The 11,233-nt window shown below is 27.9% G+C and overlaps 2 protein-coding genes across 2 annotated transcripts; both read right to left on the bottom strand.

Annotated features, from left to right (window-relative positions):
* Positions 1-4,782: 4,782 nt before the first annotated feature.
* Positions 4,783-5,280, bottom strand: LOC112771929 (pathogenesis-related protein 1B). The gene has a single exon (XM_025816792.1). The coding sequence runs from the start codon at positions 5,278-5,280 to the stop codon at positions 4,783-4,785; it is 498 nt and encodes a 165-aa protein (XP_025672577.1).
* Positions 5,281-9,480: 4,200 nt separating this feature from the next.
* LOC112789038 (alkane hydroxylase MAH1) lies at positions 9,481-10,887 on the bottom strand. Its single transcript, XM_025830758.2, has one exon. The coding sequence runs from the start codon at positions 10,885-10,887 to the stop codon at positions 9,481-9,483; it is 1,407 nt and encodes a 468-aa protein (XP_025686543.2).
* Positions 10,888-11,233: the final 346 nt, after the last annotated feature.

Here is an 11,233-nt window from a genome sequence, read left to right as displayed (position 1 = left end):
AACTTGTGTTACGGTTAAAAAATTTCAATGTAAAAAAATTGAAAATTTTTTGTATCACACTTAAAAAATTTTAGCATTGTTTTCTAATAAATTTTGCATAACTCAAAACTCCTCCTCCTCTTCTTCTTCATCATTATCATGTTCTTTTTCTTCTTTTTCTTTTCTTATTCATCTTCTCTTTGTTATTTTACCTTCTCATAATCTTTTTTAATTTATTCTCTTAACAAAAAAAAAATAAAAAATAAAAAATAAAAAAAAACACATAATACTACAAAAGCACTTAAAAAAAACTCTCTATCCTTAAATAAAAAAAAAACACACATAATTCATGATCTTGTTTTTTTAAATTGTTTTTAATTTTTTTACTTTTTCTCTGTCCTTTTAACATCACAATTTTATCTATTCACTACCAGCTACTACCTCCCGCCGCCCATAATGACCACCCCGAAACAACTTTATGTTGTGTGGTCGTCAAAACTACTTTTCATCATAAAATGACGCAATAATTATAAATTGATTGTGGAAAATATAAGTTAGAACTTAGAACCATGATATTATTAGTACTAATTGAGATCATTTTTACTTATTAAATGAAAAAGTGTACCCACATATATAGATCATAGAACAGAGGAGAAAAAGCATTTGACAAATTAAACATACACAACCATATAGTTACAAAACAAAAATAACCATAAAAAACTGCAATCCCAAGAACCGTATTACATAGTGCAACAAACTTATTTAATAATTAAGGGATATGCAGCTGCGTTTAACTTGGATTATTATTTGGTAAATACTAATTAATCATCAATAGGGGTGACCATGGTTACCCGGAGGGTCATAGTAACACATAACAATAGTGCCTCCATTATTGTTACATTCGACTCTAGCACACCCTAAATAAATAGATGCCTTAGAAACCACCTGAGTATAGGTAAGACATCGAAGAGTACCATCAATGCAAGAGTTGGATTCGTAATCATAATTTTGTTTCTGTGCCACCCACCATGCCACAGCATCTTCTCCGGTAAGGGTTTTTGTCGAACCACTTGTAAGCATGTTCCGCGTAAAGGGACTAGGGTCGATATATCGGACCCGCATACAATCTTCAATGTGCTTACTCAAAAAGTTGTTAGCATGTGATTCTAACACAGAATCCCACACTAGAGGTTTAACCCCAACTCTTGTACGTTCATCATTGTGAACTCTAAGATAGTCTTGTGGAGAGTTTTGAGCCAACAAACATAATGGAAGTATGCTTACAAAACTTGTTAGCACTGCCAGAATCGGCAACTTTCTCATTCTAGCTCTCTCCTTTTTTTCTTTTTTTGTTTTGGTTATGTGATAATTGCAAAAGAGTGTTCGAATTCTTATATATATAGGTGTGTGTAGTAAGAGAAATTTTAGTGGACAAATTAAATGATTTCTTTTTAACAGTTAATATATTGGAACTATTAAGATAAAGATGTCAAAAATGTCTTTTTATAAAGATATTTTTTAAAAATTAAAATTTAATACATATAATTAATTAAACTGTATTATTTTTATTAAAATTACATCAGACAAATCAGTTTAGTAAAAAAATTAATAAATTAAATTTTAAACTGGTATAAATTAATATTTTTTATAAAAAATGACTATAATATTTCTATTATAAAAAATAACTAAAATATTCCTATAATATGTATATATATTAATTTTGAAAACTTTAAATCCTAACCTTATGACGACAACGAATAAAAGGGCTAGAATTCAGAATTTTTAAAATTATATATAATAAGAGTATTTTAGTCATTTTTTATAAAAAAATAATATTAATTTAGACTGATTTAAAATTTGATTCACTATTTTTCAGTCAAATAATTAATTTGTCTAACCTAACTTTAACAAAAAATAACACAATTTAATTAATTATATATATTAAATTCTAATTATTAAAAAATATTTAAAAAAAAACGTTTTACACATATTTATTAAAATTTCTAATATATTAAGTTGTTGACATTTTATCAATTTTTACCTAAATACATCATACATGTATATATGAATCGGAATAATCAGTAGTTCAGTACACCCAGTATAAAATCTAGACATAGATTAATAAAGAGCGCATACATAAATTATTATATTTTATAACACTTCTATAGCCTATAGGGACGGGCTATTATGTTAATTACAAAACTACTGTTTAGCAGAGTTCAAATAATAATAATAATAATAATAATAATAATAATAATAATAATAATAATAATAATAATAAGAAAAAGTTTAGGAAACACTATTTTATTAAAATTTAGCCAACAGTTAATCAATAAAAAATAAATAAATAATCTTACACTAATATATAAAATCTCACACCATTAAAAATATTAATAATGACTAATTAATAACTATAAATCACAAAACTTGATAATCGTCTATCACTTTAATAATAATAATACACAATATTTATTTCTAGATTAGTAAAAAAATGTTGTAATGGCATTCATTAAGGAAAAAATATTATTGAAAAGTTTTAATTTAGTTATTCATAGAATTTAATTTTAATATGTGTAAAATAGTTATACAAAAATAATCAATATAAATTACGTATCGTTATATCAGCAAAAATAATTATATTTTACAATTAGCGTATATATGAATAATTATTTAAATTAAAAGAATGAACATAATTGGACAACAATATAAAATAATTTATATGATTAATATATCATATTATTATCTATTAAATTTTTATTTTAAATATCTTTAGTATTAAATATTTTTAAGATTCTCGTTAGCAAGATTTTTATTCGTTCAATTATAACATAGTTGGGGTTCAGCTTACTTGAGAAAGTGTATTACTTAACCAAAGGATCAAGAAGGCAGCATACATCAAAAGTATTAGAAATTTTCTATTGTTATATTTTAAAATGTGTTTTTAGCGTACAAGTTAGTTAAATCTTTAAATAAATTATTATTTCTAACTAAAAAATTATTATACGCCATCTCATCATAGCTACAAGAACGACGATGAAGACGAGTACTTACATCTTTAGTATTTAGCAGTAGCAGAGCCACGTTAGAAGAAAAGGGGACAATGATCCCTCTCAAATTAATAATTTATATGTATAAATCTTTAATTTTTTTAGTTTGACCTCTATTTAATTTTTAATTTTTTTCTCTTCTTAACTTATATTTTTCATGTTGGCCCTAAAAAAAAAATTTTAGTTCCGTCCCTGCTATTTAGTGCTTTGTTTTATTGTTTCATTGTATTTATTTAATTTACTTGACTTTTAATTTATTTGAACATTTGATAATTTATTTGTAAATAATAGGTTTCTATTATTTATAAATTGACCATTAGTTGTGTGAAAAATAAACTTAAATAAAAAACTAAAATTGACCATTTAATTAGTTCACAATTTAAAAAAAAAAATTGACATTACCGTCGAATTTACTAATGGAATAATTCGACGGTAATAGTGCAGGAAACAATTAATTGTGGCGCCAATATTACTACCGAAAAAATTCGCCGATAACCAAATAGTTTTCGTGCAGGTAATCCGTCGTAGAATCCGATGGTAAATATTTACCGGCGAGATTTATAACGTACGATTCCTTTTGACGGTAAATCTGATGGTAACAACTTATTTTCCGACAGTAAATTTAACGATACTCTATATTTTTCTTGTATTGAGAACCTCCCAAAAGTATTCAAAATATAAATTATTCCATATTTATAAAATACGAAATCTGAGAACAAATAAGCAGATATTAATTTCAAATAATACTTGTATGGTATTTCAAAACTATAACATAATAACCATCAACATTTTAACCACAATTACTACTTTCTGTGTCTTTTTTTATTAATTTTAATTTTTGAAAAAATAATATTATAATATAATATTAAATCTTCTATGATAAAAAAGTCTAGTTCTTCGAACCTTGTTAAATCTCAAAAGATAAAAATATCATAAGACAAATAAAAACAATATTGATACAAAATTTACACAAATAAAAAAAATAAAAAAACATATTAAAAATATAACCATTTTATATAACTTAAACTAACTTTCATAAGTCACACCAAAACCATTTCAACAATCATCACCTATCACCAAACCCCATACCAATTACCAAACATTCTTAAATCTTAAGTGGTTTCTTTTTGCCGTCTTTTTACCGTTTTTACTAGTTTATGAACTTGACGCATGTATATATATGTTTTGTACTACTTTTCATCGTAAATTGACGCAATAATTATATATTGATTGTGGAGCGTATATGTCACCGCCATGAAATTATTAGTATTAGTAGTAATTCAAGACTTTTTTTATTAGTATTTAATTTTTTTACATTATAAGTGTAATTTTACATATACATCTAATTATATAATATTATATTAATAAAAATAACTATTTTTTATATTAATTACGTGAATAATTTATCTAAAAAAAGACGTGATTGCACGACTATATATCAAAATTAAACTCTTCTAATTATTACATGAAAAAGCATACCAGCATATATAGAAATAGAACACAAGGCTTAACAAACATACACAACCATATAACTGTAAACCAAAATAACCATAAAAAACTGCAAGACCAACAACCGCAGTACAAGTGCAACAAACTTATATATATTATATCCATATTACATTAGATTAACACTCCAAATTAGTCTTTAAAAGAATTTAGTTGGACACATAGTCTTAATAATAAATTTAAATTACCAAATCAATTTGGAGTATTAATCTTTGAGTTTAATTTGGATTATTTGGTAAATACTAATTAATCAGTAGGGGCGTTGACCTGCAATAGGAGCAGGGTGATAGTAACAGCCAACCAGAGTGTCTCCATTGATGCACTTGACTCTAGCACACCCTAAATGAGTAGATGCCTTGGAAACAACCTGAATGTAGGTAAGACATGTAGGGGTACCATCAATACAAGAGTTGGATTTGTAGTCATAGTTTTGTCTCTGTTCCACCCATGATGCCACGGCATCTGCACCGGAAAAGTTTTCAAATGAGGAATCATATGATGCAAAGTTCCGGCCATAGAGAGTATACTGAATCTGTTCCACCCTCAAACAGTCTACAGTATGCCTACTCAAAAATTTGTTAGCATATGATTCTAACTCAGAGTCCCATACTAAAGGTTCAACTCCAACTATAGCACGTGCAGCATTGTGAAGTTTAAGATAGTCTTGTGGAGAGTTTTGAGCCAACAAACATAATGGAAGTATGTTTACAAAACTTGTTAACACTGCCAAAATCGGCAACCTTCCCATTCTCTCTCCTTTCATTCTTTTTCTTTTTTTTTTCTTTGGGTTATGTGATTTGAATTCAGATATATATAACCGTAGAAATTTTAGAGGGCAGATGATTTTTTTTTTCTTCTAATAATTAACTAATATAATAAGTTGTTGATATTTTTCAATTTTTGTACACATACATCTATGAATCCATATAATTATTAGAGGAGTACTAGGAAGTCAACAAATTTTGTTATTTGTAGTCATTAATTAGTTATTATTGGTATTTTTAATGGTATAAAATTTTATTTAATAATGTGAAAATATTCATTTTTTTTTACTGATTAAATGTTAATCAAATTTTAATCAAAATATTGATCCCTGGATTTTCTCTATTTTAATTATTAGGAAAAGTATAGGTAGACAATGAAAATATTAAATAATATAAACAATAGATATATCGGATGTTCATTTCATTAGTGTACGGATGGTTATTTTAATATTAAAATTTAGATGATTAATTTAGAAGTGTAATGTATTTTTATTTAATTAGTAATTGTTCATATTGTTCAACAAAATCATTGTCCCTTAGCATTTCCCTAATTATTAATAACCAAGGACCTCGACTCTTTCATTACTTGGAGGGTCAAAAAGGCTTTTGAACCACCGATTCATTAGTGAAATTAATAAATAAAGGCAAGGGTCATAGCTTCATATATTTTACAACTTAACTTAAATGTAGTTAACCTTTCAGCTCGATCATTTCGCCATTCGCTTCTCTAATTATTATTATTATTATTATTATTATTATTATTATTATTATTTAGTCAATAAGTGTTTTACGGACAATTTTAAAATGTTAAATGTCGAAAACTTGTATTAAAAGGGTTTTGCAATTTTGCTCATTTGTGCCCTAAGGTATAAATTGAACATATTATAAAAGAAAATATTTTATAAAAATAATGCTCAAATTCATTCTTGAAAGATCACGTGATCTTCATTTTCGTCCCCGAATAATTTTTTTAATCAAATTAGCCCCTGAAAGATCAATTATAAGTCAAATTAGTCTTTCCGTAAGTTGGATGATGACGTGTCACGTTAAATGCCACGTGGCAGGTCAGTAACACGTGGCATGTCACGTGTCACTTGACATGTAAAACAGTTTTTATTAGTCAAAATAGTTCTTGAAAGTTTAGACGTAAATCATTTTCATCCCTCAAATTTTAAAAATTAGTCAAACTAATCCTTATATAATTTTTTTAAATATTAAATTTATAATAATTTTTTATACTACTAATTTTAATATTATTTTTTAAACCTTAATAAACAAAATTCTCTTTACATAAAATAATAAAAATAATTAAATTTTTATAAAGTTATTTTGTCATTTGTATTTTAAAATTTTACATTTTCAAATTGTAATTTTTTATGTGGATTTTTTTTATTTAAATGAGTTTATCAAATTATTGTTGATTATATATTTAAAAATTTAATATTTTAAATTTTACTAAATAATATAATAATTATTTTAAATTTTAAATCTTTTAAAATTTTTAAAATTATAATTTTTATTATTATTTAATTTATATAGTAAAACTCAATAATTGAAAATTTGGTTTATCACTACCTGTTTATATAGGAATTGAAGCAAAATTTGTGGATCTTCTTAAATTTTGACTCTAAGTATCACTACCATTACATCCTATATGTAAATAATACCGTAATGAAAAAAAAAGATGTAGTAGAAAAAAAATAGTGGTATAACTTTGTTTAGGTTAACATACATAAATTTTGATTTTGAGCATATAACTTTGTTTAGGTTAATAAATACATACATTTTAATTTTGAGTATATATATATATATTCCAGCAAAATGCAATAATGTAAGGAAAAAGATTTTAGAATAGAAAAGAATAAGAGAGATTTTGAGAAGAATTAAAGGAGAGAGATAATTTTATTGAAAAATTTTTAAGAAGAAAAAATACAATTACTAATGTTTTGTTTGTCAATTACATTTCTATTAAAATTAGTAGTATCAAAAAATATTTCAAATTTAATATTATGAAAAAAAATAAAAAAAATTATATAAGAACTAGTTTGACTAATTTTTAAAATTTGAGGGATAAAAATGACTTACGTTTGGACTTTCAAGGACTATTTTGACTAATAAAAAACTTTTTTACGTGTCAAGTGACACTGGCATGCCACGTGTCACTGACCTGCCACGTGACGTGTTACGTCATCATGCCACGTGGCACTTAACGTGACACGTCATCATCCAACTGACGGAAGAACTAATTTGACTTACAGTTTATCTTTCAGGGACTAATTTGATTAAAAAAATTATTTGGGGACGAAAATGAAGATCACGTGATCTTTTAGAGACGAATTTGAACATTAACCCATTAATTTTTTTACGTTTTTAATGTATTGAATATTTGAATACATCAAAAGTGTTGAGTTAAGATTAACTTTGATAAACAAATTATGATGACAAATATTTATTGGATTAAAAGTTCAATTATGATTTAATATGTATTTTAGTGATGGAGGCCTATTATTCATTTCTCAGCCAAACAATATTATCTAAGTATTCCTTTCATGCTTCAATTCAATGCATAACCCAATGCCTTTCACAAGCACCGTTCATCAAAAATGCAAAAGAAAAAGTTCTTCATTTGTAAAGTGATAAAAGAACATTTGTCTTCATTTTTGAAACAAAAGGACATTAACAATATAACGAGGATAGTTGGGACTCTAAAAAAAACAAAACACAAGGACAATATCACTACTACAAAAATATAAGAGGATCAACATAGAGAAAAGAAAGAGCAAAATGAAACAGACAAAAGCAACAAAGCAATACAAGAACAACAGAAATAGTGAAAAAATTTTACAAAGAGCAGAGGTGGTGGAACAACTCCTTAACAAGCTGAGTTAATGAAGTAGAATGAAAAAAACATTGCATGCCAATGGAAATAGTTTTAACAGGCAGATGGTATAAGAAATAGAAAGAGGCAATGAAGAAGAATTGGTAGATCAATATGCATCTATAAATCTGGCCTCACTTCATTATTGGAGAACAAGAAAAAAAGAGCAAAATTCAAGAGCATCATCTCAACATACTTGAGCTGAATTCTTTTTCTTCTACTTGTGCTTCATTTTTTATTTTCATTGTTATATATATCTAATGTCATCTTTCTGTAATTGAAAAAAAGGCTAATCATGTGAGTAAAACAAAAAAAAAGTCATGAGAGAAAAGGTTAGAGAGATGCATGAAAAAGTCAGATGAATTATTTCTATGTAATTTGGTTTCAGTGAACTAGGATTAGTTCTCCTTGCCAAGTTGGGAGAGCACTTGGTGTTGGTGGTGTGTTGAATCTGTTTGAGTTTTCCTTCCAAGTTGGGACAATACTTGGGAAGTTGAGCTTTGGTGAAGAAAGTTTAGTGGTAGATACTAGATGAATTAGATTATAATTCATTAGTATTGGTGATTGTAGATTTCATAAACACCTTGGAAATCGAACCAAGATACATGCTGGCCTCTATCTCTTTTTTTCTTCTTTGTTTCTATCTGAGTATGATACAAAACGAAAAAATTTCCTGCATATTTAACTTCCGCAAAAACAGAACCTAATAAGTTCTATTATGAGCTAACTTGATTCAACCCCATTCTCAAGTTCTAGCAGTTATATCAAAAAGTATTATAATTTTTTTATTATTATATTTTAAAATATATTCTTAGCGTACAAGTTAATTAAATCCTTAAATAAATTATTATTTCTAACCGAAAAAATTTGAATGATGACATATTTAATAATGAAATTTGTAAATTAATTTGAAGATTGAATTCGTTTGAAATATAAAACGAACTACTTAAAACGAGTAGTTTGTTATGTAGTTTTGTGTAACTACTATAGTCTTTGATTTGATGGGTATAAAATAAATTTATATCTTTCATAGTTAAAAATATTTATTTATTTATTTATTTATTCATTATTTAAAAAAAAAGTAGAAGAAAACATTAGAATAACATCTTCACAAAGAAAGATAGAGTTTATTATTATGTCTTTAACTATATTTCAAGATAAGAAATCACACGGTTAAACTTAAAAACAAATAAATAAATAAATCAAACAATGCATAATTTATCAAAGAAGTTAATAGCAATCACAAATGAAAACAATAAGACAAATAAATCATATGAAGCCCCATGCATGCTTCCATTTCCATCCATCAAATGCTTCTTTTAGTAACATTGACCTTCAAGCCATGTTTCATGTGAAGGACAACAGAAACACTTGGACAAACATTATGGCCTTCTACCACCTGAAACTGAAAGTTCCACAGCAAAGCAATGGCAATGATCTTCATCTGAATGAAGCTTATACTTTTTCCCAAACAACTTCTTGGGCCTGCATTAAAAGCTATGAATTTGTATGATGGTATGTGTATATTGATTCCTTTTTCCGAAACCCACCTTTCTGGCTTGAATTCCAAGCAATCTTTTCCCCATGTTTGTTCCATTCTTCCCATTGAGTACAGAGAGTAATAGATCATAGTATTTGGACTAACACAATCTCCACTTGGAAGTATATCAGATTTGATGGCACATTTGTGCTCAAATGGCACTGGAGGGAAGAGTCTGAGAGTTTCACATAGAGCTCCATGCAGGTAAACTAGCTTGTTAAGATCTTCCACCCCTGAAGCAAGCCAATTCTCATCATTGGTTCTCAACTTTTCTTTGATTTCTTCAAGGATCTTAGCTTCAACAAAAGGATGAGTTGAAACAAGCCAAAAGAACCAACTAAGACATGCACTAATTGTGTCCCTGCCTGCTGCAAGGAGATTAATCGCCGTGTCTTTTAGAAACTTGTCGTTTATTTGTCCGATTCCTCGTTCCTCCACAAGAGCTTTTAGCATATCAAAGTTTGATTCATCATCTTTCGCGCAATTGACTCCGCTTTGCTCTTCATTTCTTGATGATATACATTGGTGCAAGAATTGGTCAACAATTTGTTGGGATTCATTGGAGTTCTTCTCTTGTCCAATTCGGAGTCGTTTTTGTAGCTTCCACAAACACCTTGGGACAATGTGTCTGTAGAAGATTGTATCTTCCATTTTGTTGAAAGCTTTCTCAAAAGCAACCTCTTGGAATTCAGTGGGATTGTTGGGAAGGCATTTAGGATCGAATCCCAACACAATGGAGCATATGCTGTCAAAGGTTAACCTCTGAAACATGTCTTGCAAGTCCACAACACTTCCTGATTCTGAAGCATGATTGAGAAGTGGAATCAAGCAACTCTCCAGCTTCTTATGACTAACTTTTTGAACAACATTCTTGAAGACGTTTTGTCTGAACAATAATTGCAGTATATCTCTGTTGTACTTCCATTTATGGGAGTCAGAATTGAATATTCCGTCTCCCAAAATCTCAAAAATCTCGTGGAACTCAGAACCTTTGCCATAGTTGCCAAAGTTCTTGCTTGTAATGTGGTGCACGTTCATAGGATCACTGGTGAGGACAAAGTTAATGTTTGTGAGCCAAGGTCCTCTAAACTTAAAAGTACCTCCATGGTGTTTCAAGACTGAGGTAAGGTGATCATGGATATTGGGCAAATTACACAAAATCCCTGGTAGCATACCAATTAAGGGCCAATATGTGAGGGGGGTATTTCTATTGCACCTCCAAAGATGGATGAAAAAGAATAAGAGAATGGCTACAAATACAATAACAAACTCAAGCAAGCTCATCATCTTGGTGGCCTTGAGAGATTGTGTTTCAAGTTGTGTCTGAGATACATGAATGGTGGATTTTCTGATGAATATATATAGGTATATTATTCTGTAAATGAGGATAACGCTGAGAATAAATGTAAATTCATTAGAGTTCTATTAAACCCCCAACAGTTTGCACCTGAACTACAAAACCAATGTATACCACCCCATTTACCTAAATAGCGTTTAGGAGTAACAATCAAGTGTACCA

Source organism: Arachis hypogaea, chromosome 3, assembly GCF_003086295.3.
Source record: "Arachis hypogaea cultivar Tifrunner chromosome 3, arahy.Tifrunner.gnm2.J5K5, whole genome shotgun sequence".
Lineage (NCBI taxonomy): Eukaryota > Viridiplantae > Streptophyta > Magnoliopsida > Fabales > Fabaceae > Arachis > Arachis hypogaea.
This window is presented reverse-complemented; position numbering and strand designations above follow the sequence as displayed.

Coding starts and splice junctions, on each gene's coding strand:
- LOC112771929 (XM_025816792.1), bottom strand. CDS start 5,280: ATGGGAAGGTTGCCGATTTTGGCAGTGTTAACAAGTTTTGTAAACATA.
- LOC112789038 (XM_025830758.2), bottom strand. CDS start 10,887: ATGCTACCAGGGATTTTGTGTAATTTGCCCAATATCCATGATCACCTT.